This window comes from Oryzias melastigma, linkage group LG21 (genome assembly GCF_002922805.2).
Source record: "Oryzias melastigma strain HK-1 linkage group LG21, ASM292280v2, whole genome shotgun sequence".
NCBI classification, from domain to species: domain Eukaryota; kingdom Metazoa; phylum Chordata; class Actinopteri; order Beloniformes; family Adrianichthyidae; genus Oryzias; species Oryzias melastigma.
Genome location: NC_050532.1, coordinates 16,657,321 through 16,680,007, shown reverse-complemented (window position 1 = coordinate 16,680,007; position 22,687 = coordinate 16,657,321). Strand labels below are relative to the sequence as shown.

Sequence of the window (22,687 nt, the reverse complement as noted above, 5' to 3'; positions counted from 1 at the left end):
AATTCCTTCTAATGCTTTTATTACATTCTAACTATAAGTTATGTAGGTGATAAAAGTTATATTAACATTTTTTTTTTCTTGAGAGAAGGTCAAAATAATCAACTTTGCTCTTATTTCTGCCTTTTTCTGGTTTAAGACTTTTCCCATCCATATAGGAGACTGACCTGGTGTAACAATGCTATAACTCGCTTAAGCAAATATCTACCATTTCTGTCTAATTTAGTGGAAATAATTTGAAGGATCTTTGAACCAGAACTTGGCCTCTGTTGATGTTCAGTCAGGAAGCCATCAGAAGCCAGAGAACACAACATTTTAAAAGGTAATCCAAGCAGGGAGCATGAGAGAGGGCAATAAGTGTGATGGTGTCTTTATGACCCAACCATTTTGGTAGCATAAAACTTCTGCATAACTTCTGCTTCCCCAGCACAATCATGTGCTCTTATTTTCTGTAACAGGGTTAAAGTTCTGCAGACTTTCACTCTTATGTAACCATTAAAGTCAACAGCAGGATCTGCCATTTTTTTTTTTTTTTAAACGTAGCAGCAGCTCAGATACAACTTAAAAACATCCTAAACACAACAACATTACTTGAAATGAGTAAAACAGCTCTCATAATACAAACACAATACATCTGAATCACTGTAGCTTTTAATGACTGATGCCCTGTGGCAGCTGCTCAAGGAATTCAAATATTCTGCTATAACTTACACTGTATCCATATTCGGTGGAGAATGAGCCAGCAAGGTTTATGATTTGAAGTGATAAATTGAAATCCTCTACTTAACAACTGTGCCATCACCAAATTTAATGTGAACTCTTGTTGTTCACCTTTCGGCTTAAAGACATCAACTCAGCTTTCACTGATTTGCAGACAGTTTTTACCCTGGATGCTCCAGACACAACTCTGTATTTTTAAGGTACAGAGAAACTCAGTTTGGCAGCAGCATAAACAGTCTTGTCTACTCACCCTAACTGGATTTTTAAGCTCATTGCCTACCCAGGGAAGCCAACCTAGGTGTCCCACCTGACAGTCCTACACCCAGCCAACTATAATGCAAACTCTAATTCAACGAAATACAAAAACATTTCAAATAAATCTAAAAATAATAATTTTTTTAGATTTTTAGACAGATTTTGGCATTAATTTAAAAAGTGCTTTCATAACAATAGTGTTGCATTTGTGGTATGTCATACCTACAGCAATATGATTGGATATGTCAGAACAAAAATTCCATCAATATTTTAAAGAACACAACCATAAAAATAAAAAAATAAGCGTTTGCTTTTAGTGTATTCATCTTTCGTTACATTATGAGACAAGGCCTGAGTGACTTACTGCAAGTTAATTCTGTGATGTTTCTTTTATTGCTTGAAAAGTTTAATTATTTTATTTTTCATTAGTACACTAATTATAGTACGGTAATACACATTTTCTTCAGTTGGACAGCGTCACAGTTCATTTTTTTCCACCCTCACTAAAGTGGCTATCTGCTGTGGTATTATTTTTAAAACTTGTGCCCATTTTATATTGACATTTGGCAGATCAGAAAGAAAGTCTGATTATAATCTGACTTTACTTGGGTTATTATTCAACAAACTGAACTTATAGCTTCATAAAGTCAGCCGCTGCAATGCCAGAAACATGACCAAAAAAAGCAGTTGTCATAAACGTGTGCAACAACACACAGATCAGCTTTGCACTTTTCCCACTCACGCTCCATCCACAGACACGCGTTGAGATTGCCCCGCCTGTCATCACACTGACAACGGTTTCAAAACACAGGGTCATTATTACGTTTTATTTCACTGTGGCAAACTTAGCTTTTTTTTCCCCCCAACGTTGCGCATCACATTGCCTGTTCATGAAGGCTGACGCGGAAAGTAAAACTATAAAGTTTTACAGAGTAAAAAGCGGCCAAGTTTATACAGGTGGGCAAACAAAAAACAAACCTGGAAGTTTAGGAGCACCATACTTAATCTGGTTGAGAGAAGTGCAGCATTTATGATCAACTGAGCTACAAGTCATTCATTAGCCTTTTCTCAGGAGTGACTACACATTAGGTTCAAGTCTAATGAGAGAAAACAAACAACGGACAACTTCTGCTATGCTCTAACTTAGTGTCAATAAAGATGGAACACCACAAACCACTACTTTAAATTAAAAAAAATACTTCTTGTAAAAATCTGGATAGGTAAAAAAAAATGCTCAAATACAGGTTGACATGCACTGCAATATTATCAATAATAATCTTTTTTTAAGCACAAAATTCAAAAGCTGTCAGTCATATTTTCCCTTAATAATTAACAATGTCCAGCAGTTTTGCATTTAATCTAACTGATTGGTGAGTGATGCACGTCCTGTGCAAAGGAAGAGTTGAAACATTAAAAGTTTACCCTCTCAGGCTGCCAGCACAAAACTGCCAAAGAGGAATGCCAACCTACCACTCACCAAAATGAGCTAAAGCAAAATGAAAACCCTGCAGCACAATCCACCAGCTATACTGCACAGCAACACTGTACATTTTTAGATGTTTTAATAGCAAAAGTAACAGATTTGAGCACACTAACTTAGACCTAACAGTCTGGATTAGACGTTTAATATCTTTTAGTTAAACAGTTTGTCATCTTAAAATACCTTACATAAGAATAATGCAGGATTGGTTTTGAAATTCAAATTTTACTAAAGCAAATTACATGCAAAACAAGTTATGTAAAAAAAAAGGACTCTGGACCTATTGAGTTAAAGTGTATTCTATTTACTTATGCTAATACACAAGTTTGAGTAATCCAGACTGATGGATAGTGGGAAAGTTATTTAAATGGGAAGAAGCTCTTATGTTGAAATAATTTTCATTAAAGAACATTTTGATTATTCTGTAGATTCATAGTGGTGATGCTGCATCTTTGATAGCTTATCTCTATATTGTTTATGGTGCGATCAAAACAATCTGATACATTGTGATTAATCAAAGCATTAGGAGTCGTTAATAATACATGGGTAAAGAAGTCCTGCCGTTTTGCCTCCCATGAACTCTTGTTTGTCTAACAGGGAGAAAGACACACTGTACATCATGGAAAGAGCCAACACACGCAGACAGACATCACACCTGGCAGTAAAGTGAGTCAGCAGGGCTACAGCCTCATGCATGCAAATACCAGCTCCAGCTGAGTGCACACAACACGACAGAACAGCATTTAGAGCTTTTTGAGAGAATCTACGGGCTAATATTGTGGTCATTTGGTTTCGAAAATGAGAAAAGTGTAACTGCAGTGAGCTAAGAGCTTTTGTGCCGTGTGCTTTTTGAGAGCAACAAAGCCTGACAAATTGAGAACGAAGAGGAAGGACAGGGAGTTGGTTGACTGTGCAATCCTCTGGCTCTATGGGAAGGAATACTGTAGAGTGGAAAATAGTCCCCACTGATAATCCATGCCGTGCTAATTACAGCTTTGATCCTCACTCTGTGAGCGCATCACCGCTGACGAGAGCGAGGCCACAACAGAGATGCGGACGAACAATCAAACAAACTGGATTTTTGGAGGGTGACTGGGATCAGCAGACAAAGCCCGCCGTTACCATATCCAGCCCCTTAAGCAGAACACTGAACCCGATGGTTGCGCAGATAATCTTACCAAAGAAATGCTAAGGCATAAATGATGTGGAAAGGGAGTGTGCGTGTTATTTCACAGCTGTGAATGTTTGTTTTTTTTTGTTGTTGTTGCAAAAACATAATTAGAAAAAGACCAGTAGCATTTTTAATTAGTAAGAAAACAGTTGTGCAGCTGAACACACAAAAAAGTAAAGTCATAGTTTAAAGACATCTAAAAAGTTGAGTGTAGAGCCAGACATGCAAATATTTATAAAGTAAACTAAAATCTAGGGCAGGTTTACAGTAAACATGTATCCAGTATAGATTTTTGTTTCTATCATTACTATGAAATATTTTGATAGACTTTAAAAGAAACATAATAGTTCCAAAATATTGAGTTAGCATTGGATGGGAATAAAGTTTTCTATACTAAGGATTTCTTAAAACTTTATTAATGTTTTTTTTTTTTTTTTGGTGGATCCTTCTGCAGATCAAGTACTATTCTTGTGTTTTATCCCAACACCATGAGGCAGGGCAGGAGTCCCATTATATTGTTTGTTCCTCGGCTAGTGTTTGTAGATGAAACAGTGATGTAGCCGTGTCCCCTCTAGATAAATTGATTAGTCACAACATGCAGTTTGGTTTGTTGCTCTAGTGTTATGCAATTGCTGTTTTTGAACAGTGGTGTTCCAGCTTTCATATAGAAAATGCACAAATCTAAGACAAACTATTTATATTTTGAGACATTTTAAATGCAGATAAGTCTGTAGGAGTCCAAAGACTCATGCTGTTGTTGCACCTATTAGACAACTGCAAACACAATAAACACACTGAAAGCATGTCATCTCACTAAAGGCGCTGAGCTGAAACTCAGCTCCCGCAGATAGAAACAACTGAAATGGGTAAATGGGAGTTTCAGTCTAAAATAGGCCGGAGCTTTGATGATAGTCTGGTCCCAAAAGCAGAGATACAGCAAAGGAGGGAGAGCAGCAGATGGAATCGAATGATTTCAACTTTTAGCTTTATATATTTGTCTGACATTTCAGCTATAGCTTATTATTTTGGGTCATCACTGACCGTTTAAGCGTCAATGTCCCACTGTGTATTTTTTTTAATCAATTTTAAAAGGCGTTTACAGTGGCCTTTTTATTATGATTATGCAGTTTTTAGCTAAAATCCAAAAAGCCTGCATCGTTCACAAGCAACAACCAAACATTAACGTAATAAAAAAAACATAAGAGAAATATTGAAGCCATGCAGCCAAACATTTTTGAGCTGAATGAGGAAAATTCTGATGTTAATGGCTCAATTTCTCTGCAAGTGGATAAGAAGAAGGTAAACGTGGCCTGCCCATCACCAGTTGCTGTGTCACAAACCTGAGATATTTTATCTGCTTTTGACCCAAAATCGAAAAAAAGTGTCATTTTCTAGGACATAGTTTCTGCAGAGAAACAAAAGTTCATTAGAAATTTGCCACTAAGTTATAGGCAGGACAATTGGCTTAGAGTAAGCCCACCCCCTTCCCCATCAACCCTTTGTTTACACACTCTGCTTCTAAACTCACAAAAAGAAAACTAGCATTGGCAAAGCAAATAAAAAAAGAAAAGAAGAAGAATTGCTAAAAATGTAGGTTACATATAAACACCTGTGGAAAACCTTACACAAGATTGACAAGGACACACCATATCATAGTCTGTGCCAACAAGCCAACTACAACAGGAATTCCCACACCAAGTACTTTGATATAAACGAGTCCATATCCAAGCACAACATTCATAATATAAGAACGCCGTGAAGGCCACCTAAATGACCGTTCTCCAGTCGCAGGCTCACAGACACGAGATGTTGAATAATTCACTCACCAACAGCCAACATTGACTGTTCTAACGTGAGACCAGATGCAAACACATCACTTGATAAAAGCAGAGTAAGATTAAACTCTGCTACAAATACATTTAGAAGCACCTGAGTCTAAATAAATAAATACAATACAGATAATATTTATTCCTAGAAGTGTGACATATTTGTGACTTCCGCTAAATAGTTTCAAAATAAAATAATTTTCATTTATTAGCAAAAATGTGGAGTTTGACTTGAAAAGTCCCACCGTAGATATACAATATGTGATACAAACAAAAAAAGATGCCTGGATGTCATGGCGTTTTGGTGTGAGCTTCGAAAGCTGAACAGTGTACCGAAATGTAAAGTAGCCCTGCTAGCCAATTGATTAAGAGCTAGCTAACGTTTGTTCTCATTTGCCACGACGACTCCAACCTGTGCACCGAGAGTTAGCGTCACCGCGTTAGCAGAGCTTGCGTGCCGCTAACGTGTCTCTTCTTGTGAGCAGCTGGCGGGCATCTTCATTTTTTTTAACAGTCGTGACCAGGCCAAACCAACTGACTGTGATAAAGCCGGGCTACATCATCATCACAGGGACGTGGTGGTGGTCTCCGGTTAAATGTATGCACCACTTGTGCCGACACTGAGGTGATGTTGAAGCAACACAAACTGTACTGATGATGTTCCAAGTCAGTCTCAACCCTAAACTCTCTAAATTATTTTCCCCCTAGCCACAAAAAATGATACTCACTTTATCCACGGATACATGTGGGACCGCAACCGAAACGTTCGTACATGGAGCGGGCTGAATAATTCCCCCACTGGGTGGTCACTGGGCTCTCGAAGGTTTCTTCCAGCACCGTTTGCTGTGAACCGCACAGGTTTAAGTCATCTCCCAACACTGCAAGGATGCCGAACCACGACGCAACGTGATTGGCTGAGCTTGGCGGAACTGGTTGATGATGCATTCATAAACAATCGGAAAAAATAGCGTCACTGTTTTGGTACATCGTGTGACTAAAATCATAACGGTCCTATGTAAAAACATAAAGACAAACACGAATAATAACACAACACTAAGTTTATTTAAGCATTTCATAAATATATACATAAAGTAGTGAATATAGTAGAATGTAGAATTCCACTATACTATATATAGAATTATATATATTATATATATAATCTATATAGAATTCGAATATAATAGAATATAGTAATGAATATATATGTATGAGCGATTTAATGCTACATGTTTATGTTAAATATTGCAATTATAGTTTATGTGTAAATTGGGGATTTTTAAAAGATGTAAAATGCAGCATAAAATAAATTCTAACAGCAGAAAACACTTCACTTTTTTGTTGCTATTACTGATTATTTAAGGAAAATGTAGGGTTTGTGTAACTTTTTAAAAATTATTTTCTTTAATTTTTTTACATGGGTTTAGGTCACATTTGATTGTTAACTAAAAATAAATAAATAAATGCTTAGAAATCAAAAATATTGTCACACTGATGTCGTTTGAATGGAGCACCACAATTTTTTTTTTTTTTTTTTAAGTTTCACTTTCGTTTTCGACGGGACTTTTTATGAAGGTGGGGATTCCTTCTCTGGAAAAAAATACGCAGTATGTATCTTTTGGGTCAAATTAGTTTGAGTCTTTTTCATTCCTGCATCATTCTTTCATAGCTTAAGGCTCATTTTTGTTACAAACCTGACTTCCGGTTATCGCGTTCTGACGACGTTTATAGACTTTGAACTATTGAGTTTGTATACGTTCGTGGTTGGATCTGTTCCAGTTACATCGGCTTGTCTGAATCGTTTAAATACTTTTTTTTTTTTTTTTAATAATAATACTTTTATTACTGTGTTTTCCGTCATCAGGCAGCTTCCGTACCGATGGCTCCTTTGGATCAACGTGATCTTTACTGCATTAACAGAATAGTGGAGTCTTTGAATAGTAGTGAATGCAGAAAGTTGCTTTTCCTGTGTGGCAGCTTGAGTTCAGATAGTAGTGTGCAGTCCGTGAGGGAGACTCTAAAACATAAAATTACGTGTCACGAGAATGCCACTCAGTTCTTGGCTGAGGTCATCTGGCGCATGGGCCGCTATGACATTTTAAAGGAGCTATTTACTCTAAGCAGAAATGAAGTAGAACAGACTCTGGGAAACAGACAAGTTCTGTCAAAATTCAGGTAAATATAATCTAACTTCAATATCTTGTATTATTCATATCCACTTGTTTGTTAAATAATACTTTTTTATTATTATTACAGAGTGCTGATGGCAAACATAAGTGAAGATCTAGACACAGAAGACGTAGAACAGATGTTGTTCTTATTAAGTGATACTTTGCCACGCGAGAAATTGAATACAAAGGTAAAAAAAAAAAGAAGAAGGAAGTTCCACTTTAGCTTGATGTGAATGGAAAGCGTGAATGCTTGAGGGAAACTGATCTCATTGTGTACTTTTACTCTGACTGACAAAAAGTCATTTTTTCCCATTACTTTTGTGTTGCAGAGTTTCTTGGACATCATCGTCGAGCTTGAGAAACTTGATTTAGTTTCCCCAGAGAGAGTTGACATGGTGGAGGAATGTTTGAGGAATATTTGCAGGATCGATCTGGCCAAAAAAGTATCCACATATAAAAAGACTGGTACGTCTGAGTAAATCTATTTCCATTTTCTCAAGCTTTTTTGTTTCCATTGTCATTGGAAATGTTAAGTTTGAAATAGGAGGTTGGGGGTACAAAGAGTGACTTATTGGAAGTGGAAGTGTGTGTGTGGGCTGGGTATTTCAAGACCCATTCCATCCTCAGTGGCCTTTTAATTACGATTATGAAGTTTTGAGCCAAAATAATAAAAATCTGTCTTTTTCTATAGGACATAGTTTCTGCAGAGTGCCAGTAGTTGATCAGAAATTCGCCTCTGAGTTGTAGGATTGTTGGTGTGGATTAAGCCCACCCCACTTCCCATCATCCACCTGTTTACACTCTCCCACTAATTTACAGCCCCTCACACCCCCAACCTAGGATTACTAGACTATTTTTTTTGTTATAAACGAATAATTCTTATTTGACAAAAAAAGAAAGAAAAAAGATGTCCTTTATTCTTTGTTGTTTATGTTTGTTTATGCAATTTTCAGCTCAGAGATTTGACCTGCAATCTTCTCACCAGCAAAGTAGTACGAACTTTGTAAGTAACACATTTCTTCAACATTTGCACTCTCAAAATCTAATACTTTGGTTTAAAAAAATCTTTTGTCGTGCCCCATTTAGGAAAGAAGACAAGGACAGCCTAGAAACATTGGTGAGAGACGTCTAAAAGCATAATTATATGTTTATGACAGAGATGTTGTTAGAACAACAAAAACGTAAAACATGGAAAGTGTCTCATTACAGTATTTTAGAGGGGATTTTCAGTTATAATGTTGGAAATCCCCTGGTTTAAATGAAGGTTCTTTGCTTTTAAATGTCCTTAATTATTATGTCGCTCTCTTACAACAGTCAGAGAGAGCCCAACAACACCTGAACTCAGACAGCCAAGCACTGCGGTAAATTTCCACTCTAGCTTTACATTTTATTTGAATCACTTTAAAACATAAAAACCACATAAAATGTAATTTGTCAAACATTTTTTTGACATTTCAGAGTCAGGTTGAGCAATACAGCTTGAACAGCAACCCAAGAGGACTGTGTGTGATCATAGACTGTGTGGGCTGTGATCAAGGTAAGACGCAAACATTTAAATGTGCATAAAAAAGGTTCTCTACCCCAAAAGTATGAATTTGACAGATGTATCCATTTCATTGTAAAAAAAAAAGACAATATCTAAAAATGTTTTATTTGTGGTTTCACTGAACTTCCCAGTTAGTGAAAAAGGGAAATGAAAGAGAAATGTAAATTTCCAGACAATTGCTGTTATGTTGGTTTTCTTCAAGTACTAGACATTTCTTTTATACAAATAATCTATGATTGAAAGTGACTGATTGTCTTTGTAAGTTATTTTAGAGTAAACAACACACAATTGAGTATAAATACTTGAATTACTGAGTTTAACACTAAGTGAAAATACTTTAAAGTTGTTAGAATTCAAAATAATATGGACATTTAAACAAATATCTGCCCGTTTACATCTATATGAAGCTACATTTGTTTTAAAAATGGTTTATAAAGCCTTTTTTCATGAATACTGAAACCTTATCTGAAGAACATGCAACCTGTGGCATCCAACACCATTTTTCCCTTTCTATTATTGATCCCCCTCACCAATTTATCCTATTTATCCAGTGGGATAAGTGTGGGGGTAACAGTCTAAGCAAAGATGCCAAGACCTTCTTCTTTTCGTTCACTTCCTCCAGCTTTTCTGGGGGAATCCTGAGGCATTCTCAGGCCAGCCCAGACATGTAATCTCCATGGTGTGTGCTGGGTCTTCCCCTGGGTCTCTGCCCAGTGGGATGTGCCTGGGAAACTTCCCCAGATGCTTCATTTTATTTTATTTTTGCACTTGTTAAATGGAATTCAATCCAGTCCTGCATGTAGACTCAATGATATCCAGTGTCCATGCTTTGTTTTCAGTCTTGTCCCTTGCAAACAGAGAACTCCTCTGAGTTTTGAGGTCTTTTAAAGACAATTTTTTACTGTAGATAAGCTTCTACAAAGGAGATAACACAAATGAAATAGTTTAAAATGTTACTCCAATTATTTATTTTTTTGTTCTACTTTTTTTCTTTGTGTTCAAACTTGTTTTTTATAGAACAATATTATTTGTTTAAGTACTAAATATTTTTGCAATGTGGGGTAGTTATGATGAATTATGTGATTTTGCAAGTTCATATTAAATAAAGATAACATTTGCAATAAAAAGTAGGTAAAGCAGTTGGATCGCGTCTGTAGACTGGATGAGTGGAGCCAAATTTCTTTGAGAAAAATAAGAAGCTGCTAGTAGATTCATCAAAAAATATTTTGTAATAATAAATATGTACGTAGTAAACATTTTTGCATGTATTGATGTGTACTTTTATAAAGGAATTTGCTGAAGTCCTAAACTTTTTTGTCGTCTTTGCTTGTTCCCTCAGGAATGCTGGAGGATACATTTAAGGCTCTTCATTTTCATGTGGTCCTCTATCCCTTGCTGACTTCCAAACAAATTCTGTCACGTCTCACAGAGCACCTAAGACAAGAGCCCAACCTGCATGGCGATGCATTTGTCTGCTGTATTATCAGCCGCGGTACGGCTAATCAACTCATGGGCATAGATTCATATGGCATGGGGGTGTCCCTGGACCACGTGAGGCACAGTTTCACTGGTATCGCTTGCCCCATGTTGGCCGGCAAGCCCAAACTCTTCTTCATCCAGAGCTACGCTTCTAATATCAGGGGGTCCTGTGCCAGTAATGAGTATCGGGATGAGGATATAGAGCCAGACGGTTGCAATGGCCTGTTGACATCGAGTTACATCCCATCTGAAGCGGACATGTTCTGGAGTCACTGTTTGACAGATGCAAGTCAGTTGAACCAGGGAGGGCATCACTCTGTTTATCTCAGGGCTCTGACTACAGCGTTGGACAATGCCCAAAGAAGGTATGAGGAAACAGTCAGAAGTATGTTTTAACAACCTTCCTAATGTTATATTTGACTAAACTGTGATTGTCTTTGTTTTTGACAGGAAAACCGATCTGCTCGACGCTCACACGAAAGTAAATGGAGCCATATATGAGCACAACTCGAGAAATCCCACATCACTTTATCAGATCAGCGTGAAACACACTCTGAGAAAGAGTCTTTTCTTACTGTAGAAAATCAAACCACAACACTGAGCAGACTCCCAGGATTTTTAGCACTAGACTTATGAAGGAATTGCAAGTTCTCTGAAGATATACTGACACCTACTGGCTGTTTCTATGCACAGATAATTTCTGTTTTAGTTGAAGGAAACTATATTCCAGTGTCTTAATTTAACATGGGAGCAATTTAACGTAATAATCTTCTTTTATTATTAACACCAATTAAATATTATTTTATTTATTTTGCTCAGTATATTACAGTGTATTGTTTTACTCCTTGTAGTGCAGCTAACACACTTTTTTCTACGTTTATTGATTTATTATTATTTGTTATTTATTTTTGTACTTTATACTTTTACATTTTAAACTCTCTATAATAATAAAAAAAACATATGGAGCCTTCAAATGTTAAAACACTAAAAGTGCAAACCAAAACTACAAAACGTGTTCTTTTGTGTATATTTTGAAATTTACCATAAATATTAAGTAGCTCTGGTACAAATCAAAGGCATCTTGTGTACTAAATGTAAGTACCTCATATAAAACATAACATCCGAATCTGAGAGCTTTTTCATCTGTGTCTATGGTGTTTGTGCATGTGTTTGTGCGTGTATGCAGAAAGAAATTGCTCACTTATTTAAGTGAAAATCAATTTTTCCACTATCTGATCACATGAGAACCACCACGCCTAGTTGGAATACTCAATGGGTCCTTCTGCAGCTAAAGACATAACCTTGGCCCTTGGTTATTTTAAAAGGTCAAATATATCTTAAGGTTTAGTTGAGGTTAGATGAAGGGTCAGAAGTACATTTCAAATAATCATTTGAATACAGTAATTAGGGTAGCCAACCATGTAACCATTAGGGGTAATGGCTTCTTGATCATAAATACTATTATAATTGTGTACTCATATTCTTCAAAAGCTTTACAGTTAGATCTTCAGACTATGTCTCAACATTTTTGGAGGAATTAGAATTTTCATAGATTGACACTGCAATCACAATGCTTTCTGTCTAAAACTATTTTAATCCTTTAACTTTTGTGAAGGTAAATGTATTAGATAATTTGTGTAAAACTATATGGAAATGAAAAGCAAATGTGAAGATGACTAAAGAATCCACGATTTTTAGAATGGCAATGTCATGATGTCACCCACATAGAATAGAATAGATATATAAAGGGGGAAACTACATGATAATATTTGAAATTATTGAGATTCACAGTAAAACCCGGATAAATACTGAATGAAACATTTAGTTTTAGACATATTTTGCATAACATTTCTCTAAATATATGCTCTAGCTGTGACTGTGGTGCGTTCACGTGCAATTAAGGTTAGTGCAAACTGGAAACCTTGTTTACACATTTGTAAACACCTTATGCTAAACATTGAAATTAAGTAATTAAGTAGGGGTGGGATTATATAAGTTCGCTTCTTCCCACTCCTTTTCAAGCAATCAATCAAACTCTACTGACTTTAGTTAATTATCACAAAAATGAATGAAGAAAATGTGACATAAATGTGTTTTATTTTCGTATTGTTCAATCTATGCTTGAAATAAACCAATCAATCAATCAATCAAACCAGGTTTCTTCTAAGCTTTCTCTAAAGCTGAAATAACTGTATATAACCTTTAACCAGATTTAAAAAAATATGCTGTATGGAAGTGCATGTAAACGCACCTAATGTGACAGCAGGAGGCAGGCAAGTTGCGCTGCATTAGCAGGCTGGCAGGCACGCGCACAAACACCGGAGCAGCCCGCGTGCGCACGCTAGGCTGCTTTCGACTATGATGCAATGGCGACTGCGCCGTGGGAAGAGAGCGAGGAGTTGAATGAGTTTCCCTTCACAGTTGAAGCGGAGCTGCCGCCGGTCCAGAGGGGCTACTGCGGACGGAAACTCTGCGCTGCCCCGCCACATGGAAGCACTCAGCCAGGTGTGTCTGCTACTAGCCCCGCAGCTAGCCCTGTCATGACGGCTGGAGCAATTTCTCACACATCTGTGCGACACGAGAGAGAAGAAGAAGAAGCATTCTCGCCCTGAGACAAAATCAAGGTCGGAGAGGTTGTCGGGATAATATTATTTTTTTAAAGAAGGAGCTTGGTGAATTTCCTCCACATTGACTGGACTACCATGGCCGAAAGGACCTCAAGCGGGTTGTTGACGATGATGTTGGAGCCCACGCCTGCCGTCGCGATGACCCTGCCGGCGGAGGTCCGGGAGAAGCTGGCCGAGCTGGAGCTGGAGCTCTCTGAAGGTAGGCATTCACGTGTGGTAGGCAGCTACCTGCTGGACCACCGCCCTTCATCCAGACTTCTGCTTGGACACAAGTCCTCCATGGACACCTTGAACTTCTGCAACTAGTTTCAGAAGGTTCTGCTGCAGGAACGAGACATTTAGGCAGCAGATCTGTTTGATCAAGAGTCTTTATCCCAGCAGCTGCACTGACACACCCATACTGTTTGAATAGTTTTATCCACAACACCAGGGTTTCTCACCTTCTTAGTCTTTCCCACGCAAAGTTTCTCCATATTTTGAATTATAATCTTTAGTAAAATGCAGATTTTTATGAAGCACTTTATTTAATAATAAATAATGTGTTACTTCTAATTATTTCATAAATCAGGAGGAAATCCAGAAATGTTTGTTTAAAAAATGATGTATTTCAAAAGAGTTGTCTCCTCTTTTTCCGAGAAGGAAGGAAATGAAACAAGCCAGCAAGCATTTTTTTTTAAACCAAAAGCTTTGACGAAAAGTGCAAAATTGTTAAAGGTGTAACTATAAGTACATTTTAAAAGATAAAAAAAAAAAAACATCTGCTCCTTTATTGTGACTTAGAATCAAAGCCCACCAGTTTAAAGACTCACTCTGATTATGTTTATGTGACATTTTCTCATGATTGAGGGCATATATATAAAATCAGGAACTGATGAAACAAATCGTTTTGAAAACGATTGTAGCTATGACATAGAAGCTACAATCGGCACCCTGCTCCGCTCCATCCACTTTTAGACGACTAGATTTATGTACGTGTCATTTTTTTTTTTTTTTGGTCTTTTCAGCTAGAATCTTGCTCAAAACTGTACAGCTGGATATTTCCAATTTGTCAAGTTGACGTTGTGAGTTGCTGTAAGCTAGTCGGAGAAAGTGTCAACAGATGGATGATAGGATGTGTGGGTGGGATTACTCCAAGCCAGCGGTCTGCAACCTGCCACTTGTGGCTCTTTGGGGAAAAAAAATTGTAATAATACTATAGTTTTATTTTAGATTATTTAAGTTTATATATTTATGACTGAAGTGCATATCGAAGTAAAGATGTTTTCATTCCTGATGACCCGAAGAAGTCTTGTTTGCACTTTGCTTCATCCAGAATAAACAGATTTCAAATATTGAGCAAAAATGTGGTAAAAAGTCTAACCATTCATGAGTTTAAAGCACATATTATCTTCTGTTGTCCAGGCGTGCACTGTTATGATCCGGTTTGGCACATTGCATCTTTTATTTTGAAAGGAAAACATACAAGCCTAAAAAGGTAAAAAAAATAATTTCACATTTTGAGATAATGCTAGTTTTCTTTTTATTTTCTGTTTTTATTCATGCTACAAAAGACACCTAATTTTATTTATTATTAAAAAATACAGTAATAAATGCACAGGAGTATCAAAATAAGTGGCTCCTACTAGGTTTTGATCAGTAGAAAACAAAGACTGCAGAAACTTTGTCCTAGAACATGACAGGTTTTTTGATTTTGGCTAAAAACGACATAATCATAATTAAAAACCAACTGGGAAGGCTTTTAAAATAGATCGAAGTAGGACATTAACTAAGAGTGCATTTGTATTATATGGTAGACTAAATCTACTGTCCGTTGATGAATTAAAAAAATGTAAATATTCTGTTTTTCACTTTGTAAGGCTTTTTGTCAAACACATTTTTCCCCTTTTCTGAATATGGATCATGGATAAGTTAAATCCTGGATTCCAGTTCTGTTTATCTTGAGCAGTGTGTGATATAGTATGAACTAGCAGGGCTTTGATCAGGGTGAAGGTGCACGCTTTGATAAGCACATTTGCTGCCTTCAGCTCTTCTAATGGGATAGACATGTTTTCAGATGTGGCTCCTAAACTTAATCTATATCTGTCCAGTTTCCTTTTCCTGCTCTCCACATGCAACATCCTGCCATGTTGTAGCTTTGATAGCTCTATCTGCTCCAGCTTTTCTCCCACTGACACAATCCGTGTTCCTTTTCCACTCCATCTCTGCTTCGGACTGTTTCGAGGCCTCACCCGTCCCCACCTCCATTATTTCCTTTATTTTCTCCCTGATTAAAGAATGGAATGTTGTGTTCTTTAGGCTAAAGAGAAACAAACCTTTTCTTTCTGCTGCTTTGTTAACTATCCTTGTATGCTGCTGTGAACTTTTCACCTTGTGATGAGGCTCTTTGCATGCCTTCTGCTTGCATCGTGTTTCAGGGATGAATAAGTGACTCATCCTCTAAGGAGTATAAAAACTTGAGAATTGTGCGTGTTCTCAGTGAACCGTTCTTCCTAGAATCAAAAACCAAACATTTTTGTATCCTTGAGTAAAGCACATCAGAGTTTTTAATATGCTCGAGTGGGGTGAATGTGAAGGAACTCGGTTTGTTTTCTGTTGTCCACAAAAGACGTTAAACTAGCTTTAATGTGCAGTCCTGACAAGAAGAAGTCAGCTGCCAAGGTCTTTTGATTTTTGAAACAAGCAACCTGAACACTCTTAACAGCGAGATAAGTAAATGGTTCCCTTTGCACATGCATTTCATTTTCATAGTTTCAACTGCTGTTTTATCTCATCGTCCACATGGCTGCTAAGGCTTAACTCCATCGTTCCAAACTGTTATCAACAAAATAAAACACAGCTATGTGTTTTAAACATTTTAAAAACCGTTGCAGATTGTAGCTGCTTTCACACAAGATTGTCCCATGGACTCGATTTGAATGGGCGAACCATGTTATTAAGCCCCACCCCCCTCTTGTATTGGTTTGATCTGCTTTCATACATGGTATTCTAAGGATAGGGTAATATATTTTCACTGGCCAATACTAATAATTCCCCTGCAACCGCATTAATCTTATAACGCAGGATATGTCGCTGGTGACAGCTAATTAACATGCTTTTTGACATAACTTTTAAACTGTTAATGCGACTAATGTAATTTCAGCTGAAAAAAATGGCTTTCTGCTGATATGCAACACTCTACAGTAATGAAGTGCTTACGCATTCAACACGATCAGCTGATTATAGATTTGCATCGTAAATCTACGTTCACACAGTCCACTGCAACACATGTTCAAGCACCCACTTCCAATGAAAACTACGTAAAAGCACATATATGGGCATTTTGGGCTCCCACATTCAAAACTCTCGCGTTCACACGTAGCTATACAAGATTTTTACGACCGTTTTTGGACTCTATGTACAAAACACGTAGCCATTGAACAAAATCAGGTTCAACTTTGACCAATCAGGGACTTGGATTTGGTAGCGGCGTACAGATTTGCTTTAACTGGTGAGCCCAGACATGGCGAAGAGCCTGACGACATCTGCTTTTGTTTCTCAAATAAAGATAAACCAAAAACCTGACATGATGGCAATACATGTCCATTATTGTAAGAAACAAAACCATTTCTGTTTTGTTAGATTTCCACCGCTTCAACATTTCGCACCAAGCCTCTTACAACTGTAAGTGGTGGAGATGTGCTAGTAAATGGTAGAAAAAGAAGAAGCCCCTCCCTGCTTGTTCAGTGTGAAAATCATGGGCTAAGCTAGGTCAAAATCCCAGTGTGAACTTTATGTTAGTAATGTGTTGCATATCGGTACAAAGCTGACTTAAAAAGGCCCCTTTCTCCGCATCAGATTCAGCTGATTTATGTTGTTTGCGTAAGCACTTCTCTACTGTATAATTTTGAATATAAAGCGGTTTTTCTCCATTTCAGAATCCGCTGGAGCTATAGGTTAATTGTACAAACAGAGTCAAAAGAATGTCAAAACTGGAGCTAAAGCAGTTAGACTCACTTGTATTTTATGTGTTTTGTTAAAAAAAAAGAAGTTTATTTCATCCTCTGAGATTAAAAATTACTGAGTTTATTAAAAATAAGATTTATAATTTCGCTTATGACTTAGACACTTGAGTCAGTTTGTGAAGTATTCAAGACAGTGTTATATATTTGAAATCGGGGTCTTTTTTGCTTTTTAGTTTGTGAGCCTCAAAGTTCTGACATCAAGCTGTTTTTCCTGAGTTTGGTGTTTTTTTCTGTTATCTGCTGCAGGCTAAAACCCCACATATTCTATTTCTTTCTTTTACTGAATCCTAATTTGTCCACCAGGAAAGCAGACAGACTGAATGGTCTCCGTACCAAATCCCCAACATTGTAGTTATTAGATGGAACCTGTCTTGACCCAAATGCAGATGAGTGGTCAGAAGATGGGGCGTGAAAGAGGGCAGCAAGACGGATGATCTCCATTATCTCCTGCTGGGAGGAAGGAGGGATCGAGACACGTCTGCTCAGTAATTCATAGGCTCACACTGTCATTCCCTGTTTTTTTTCCCCTTTTTCTGTTTGTTTCTGAAGCCTCTTATTACAAAGTCATTTTTAGTCCAGTCATGCTGGTGTTTTCTGGGAACCTGCCAAACCTCTGGTTGGTCATTGTGCGTGTTCTGCTATTCAGCAAACATTAACAGATGAGGCTGGCTTCTGGTAGTTCAAGAGCTACATGACTTCTTTTTTTTAATGGTTGACTGAGCTGGTTGAGAATGTGGGGAGAGTCCATACATGTACATACATATATAGTTATGAAATGTTTTGTGGTACAAATTTCTTTAGTTACATATTCTTCTCAGAAAAATCCTTGCTCCTATCTGGCCTTAAATGGGTTGTGTTTGTGACCCAGTTTCACCAAAGTTTCGCTAGTTTTATCTAATCATTCAGATATGATGACATTTCCCTCACATCAGCTGGTGAAGAGGGGACAGAGCGTAAAGGGTTAGGCTTGTAATGAGATGGTTGTTTGTCAGCCGGCGCAGACATGACGGTTCAATGATCAGTGGTTTGCATGTCATTACTTTAAATCAATCAGCCCCTAATTCAACATTCAATTCCCTCCCTAGAGATCGAAAACTTACATCATGGCTGCACATTCCTTCTGCTCTTAATCAGAATGAATGTCAATTAAGTTTTTTTTTTTAACATTAATGGGAAGAAATCCACCACAACTCACTTGACACAAAACTGAATGGGAAGGATTAGAAAAGCAAATAAAAGTGTGAGGCAGAGAGCATGCACACTGTGATTCAGACGGTGCAGCTGCTGTGCCAAATCAAACTTTTTCAATTTGTCTTAAGGTTAGAAACTAAACAAAAGGAACATTTTTCAGGAAATTTCCAACCATCTGAATTAAACAGATATTTTTTGCTCATAAAGGTGTTCAGCCGTTCGTTTCCGTCCGAGACGGCTTTAATGCTGACGAATGAGTGTGGTTTGTGGGGAGCTCTGCTGGCTAGTTCTTTTACAAATTGTCTTTTTGGAAAGTATGACTGTACAGGAAACTCTGGCGTGGTGGTCTGCCGGGTTTGTCAAAGAAAGGCCCAGAGCGCCCACTGCATGGGCAGAAGTTAAGCAGTAGTTTCTGTTGTCGTCCCACACTCACGAGCCGATTGTTGATCAAAACCAAACATTTGGTGGTGCATATAGCATTCTTTTCCACAATGGGATTTTCAAGCTTGTGTTGGATTTGTGGCGTTCAGGGAGCGGCTTCTCCACTGGAGAAACATGTTGAGCTTTGGAAAAGTGCTGTAAAGTCCAGTTCAGAGATAAAGATTCAGCTCTGCTTTGCCACTGCTGACGTGAAGGTTACAACGTGGAGGGCCATAAATATTTCAAGGGTGTGTCTCAGAACAGAGGAAAGGCTTACTCTTCCTCTGTTCCAATATAGACTGGTCTATACACATGTCAAACGGAGCATCTTTGACTGTTTTGTGTCAGTTCTTTGTCTTTTATTGTCAATAAACCACAAATCTGGGTTTCAGTTAAGCCACTAATATAATCTTTTTTTCTTACTGATCAGCCTGTTTTTTTTCCTTCTTTATATTTGACATCTTTCCTTTTCTTTTGTAGTATGGAGTTCATGCATGTTTTAAGATCAAGATCTTTTGAAAGCAGTATCTAAAATATATATGCCGTCTTTTTGTTAGAAGAGTCCATATTGTTGAAATTTCACCAGCTTACTTTGATTTAGCAGTGACCTTATAGTTTGTTTTTTTTATAGTTATTGTGATTAAAGTCAATTTTCTTCTTTTTTTTATGAAAAACAACAAAACCAGAACCTTATGTTATGTTTGATAAGATCTTCTGAATAATAAATGTATTCAGATTATATACATTTATTCATTTAAAAAGATGTCAGAGGGGTTTTAGACATCGATGAAAAACACCAGGTGACCTGAGGTTTTTTTTTTCCTGACTTTTGTGTTAGCACAAACATTTTCAAATCAGCTGATTTAACCACAAACAAATACTCAGTCAGTAGGAGTTTTGTGCTATTTCCCCTTCTTGTATTGTTGTATTTTGTATGAAAAAATGGGTTCTTTAGATCATGAGAAGACACAAAAATTCAGAAGCAAAAATTAGGACGTTGTATTGGTCAGACCTTGCTAAGAATCAGAATCAGAAAACTTTATTGGTCCCAGAGGGCAATTCATTAAGTATAGTTTTTAAATATTTTTTCCAAACTGGAAAGCAAACTTGTTTTGTTTGCATTAAAAAAAATCAGCCTTCTTAATCTTAATCCTCATCTACTCCTCTTTAGGGCTTTCCCATCATCCATGTATTTACACTCTACGAGCAATATTGGAGCTATCCAGCCGCACAGTTTTTAGCCTGATTCCAGCTCAGACAAAGAAAATGAAGACGTTCATGGATCTATTTGTCCGCAAGTGGATGTATCAGAATGGAGCGGAGCAGGAAGTTTGTTGATTGTAGCTTCTATGTCACAGCCACAAGCCAATTGCATTTTTCCATCTGCTTCTGACTCAAAACAATTTGAAAAAAAAAATAATTTAAGCTTTATTTTTTTATACATGTCCTCCAGCCTGAGAAAAATGCCACAAAATCATGTTAAAAGCACTTTTTATTGGAGTGGGTCTTTAAGCGATTTTTGAAAGGTTTGAGAGTTTTAGGGTTTGAGTTTGTAGTATTTTTTGTTGTAAGAATTAATAATCTGTGATGGAAGTTTGACCTTTTTTCAGTACAAATCACTAGTTATGCCAAAGCTGTTTTTCATTTCCAAACAAAATTGGTTTTAGACAAAATTTGACAGATAGATATTTAATCAAATCATATTTGTTTGGACATTGAATCAAATTAACAACTTTATAAAATATAACGGAATCAATTAATTATTCTTCAGTGACATAAAACCCCATTCTGTCTATGTAAACTCACATTAGGAATATTTTCAACAACAGTTGATTCAGTTGCTTTGATGTTTATAGCATCTCAGTCTGTCCTGGTGAAGGTGAAATGTGCTGTGGGAAGCAGTAGACACTAGGAAAGACTGAACCAATGAGCTAAAAAAATAACTTTAAGGACACAATTTCATGCAAGGCTTTAGTGAATCTTTATTACAACCTTTTCACCTTCTTTGTCCTCTGATCCCTCACAAGATGAACACTGGAGCTACTTCTAATGAGCTGATAACGACTAATTACTTCCTTAAGCCTCCACAGAAGTGACTATCTCCTTTAAATAAAAATGTACTTTGAGTATTAACAACACTGAAACTGCAGAGCTGTTGAGGTGCAAAATGAAATGCTTGCAGAGGTGCCAGCCTGAGCGCCGTGATCTTTTGCAGAAAGAAATCCTTCACGTTTTTTTTTTTTAAAGCTCAAGGTAAAATAAGTATTTCATCATTCCATGTTTCTTTAATCTCAAAATTTTCTTCGTGTGACACTTCTGCTCTGACAACCACACTTTTTTTTGAAAACCAACTGTCAAAAAAAAATCCGGATAAAAATATTTGAAGTTGTTTCTGCATCATATTTGATAAACTAGATATTTTTTAAAACATGGAGGAATAATAAAGCTCTAAAGAGTCGTGGCTAAATCTGTTAGATTTATCACACAATGTGGCTTCAATGAGTGTCATGAGATTGTTTTCAAGGATAGTTCCTTTTTTTTCTTTTTAAATGGCAACGTTTGCGATAGCAATTCTTTTCAGACTAGTTGTTTGATTGTGCCGTCATTGGAGCCATCAGCACCCACTGATGTCCCATGACCTTTCCTAGTGAAGGGAGCAGCAGGATTCATCCGGCTGGGCGCAGTGGCTCTGTGCCGACTCCACTCAACTCACCCAAACAAAAAGCTGCTTTTTGTGAAATTATGGAGGAATTCACTTCAAAAATGCATTTTTCTGTAGGAGCGACGAGTTGCTGTGTTTGAGGCTCAAAGAGAAACACTGACTCATGATATCTGAAGATGGAAAGAACTCCACTGAGAACAACAACAGTTCAAAGAAATGACATCATTTAAATGCTTATTTTTTTGGTTCAAGATCTATGTGGTGATCAAAGATGAATGTAGGCTGCATTGGGAACATTCCTGGTGAAAAACAAAGAAAGCATTTGGAATGTTGACCTTTGAACTTTCTTTTTCATTTCCATCATTGCAGAAGAGGAATTTTTCATGCTGGAAATAAGAAAACACCATCTCCAAGCCCGAGTAAGGGAGAAAAAGCAAAATGAGTCATCCGGCCAGATCTTAAGGATAAAAACACATTTTAGGGTTGAATAAAATAAGATTATTAGTAATGTAATTTGGTCTGTGAGGACTGGTTTTCTGTTTGTGAATCATACTAACTGGCAGATTTCAGGCCTGTTCAGATGAATGAAAATAACACATAATTACAGCAGAAGTTACAAACACACCGAGCATTCAGCGAGTTCTTGAATGTGCCTTTAGCCCATGGTGTTCACACTGGACAAGTAGGGAGGGGCTACTTCTTTTTTTATTTTCTTCTGTTTACTAGTACATTTCTGCCACCTACAGTTTAAAGGAGATTATTGGAAAATGTTAAAGTGGTGCAAATCTCACAAATTGTGTATGATATGGTTCGGTTCATTGCTAGCTTTCTTGCAATAGTGGATATGGATTACCATGATTTCAGGAGAGCTTCTTTGGTTTATCTTTTTTTGAAGACAAAAATCAGATGTTGTCAGGGTCATCAGATGAAGCATATTCAAATGTCACTGCCAAATGATTGGCTAAAGTTAAAAACTTGCATAGCTACCTGATAGTTTTGAACGCTGAAGCCTGAAATGCGTGCTTACGTAGACTTTTTGTTACAAACTCGCATTACAGAGGGTGATGTGAACGTAGCTTAAAATGTAAAAGTCTAAATGCACTCTTGAAATAATTTAACTGTATTGTTAAAAAGCAGAAAAATA

At 37.1% G+C, this 22,687-nt stretch overlaps 3 protein-coding genes across 6 annotated transcripts in view; 2 read left to right on the top strand and 1 right to left on the bottom strand.

The window, feature by feature from the left end:
- Nucleotides 1–6,367, bottom strand: part of LOC112154922 (protein FAM126B) — a 37,807-nt gene extending 31,440 nt beyond the window's left edge. Inside the window, exon 1 of one of the 2 annotated variants that reach the window (XM_024286179.2) lies at nt 6,178–6,367. The gene's annotated coding sequence lies outside the window, so the exon portion shown is untranslated. The remainder of the gene's footprint in view (nt 1–6,177) is intronic. The other variant, XM_024286180.2, reaches the window with a different exon arrangement.
- A 379-nt stretch (nt 6,368–6,746) lies between these two features.
- LOC112154781 (CASP8 and FADD-like apoptosis regulator) lies at nt 6,747–11,760 on the top strand. 2 transcript variants are annotated; one of them, XM_024285943.2, is made up of 10 exons: nt 6,747–7,053; nt 7,311–7,621; nt 7,703–7,805; nt 7,947–8,082; nt 8,571–8,620; nt 8,704–8,734; nt 8,932–8,978; nt 9,076–9,154; nt 10,503–11,007; nt 11,093–11,760. In XM_024285943.2, exons 1-10 carry the CDS (start codon nt 6,952–6,954, stop codon nt 11,220–11,222), a joined length of 1,494 nt encoding a protein of 497 aa, XP_024141711.1. In that variant the 5' UTR covers nt 6,747–6,951; the 3' UTR covers nt 11,223–11,760. The 2 variants fall into 2 exon arrangements, with proteins under 2 accessions (XP_024141711.1, XP_024141712.1); XM_024285944.2 differs by having other exon boundaries at nt 6,747–7,621.
- Nucleotides 11,761–12,910: 1,150 nt separating this feature from the next.
- The window catches only part of dip2a (disco-interacting protein 2 homolog A), a 74,512-nt gene continuing 64,735 nt past the window's right edge, over nt 12,911–22,687 (top strand). For both annotated transcript variants that reach the window (XM_024286342.2, XM_024286341.2), the window contains exon 1: nt 12,911–13,468. In XM_024286342.2, coding sequence (XP_024142110.1) covers nt 13,345–13,468 — 124 coding nt within the window. In that variant the 5' untranslated portion in view covers nt 12,911–13,344. The remainder of the gene's footprint in view (nt 13,469–22,687) is intronic.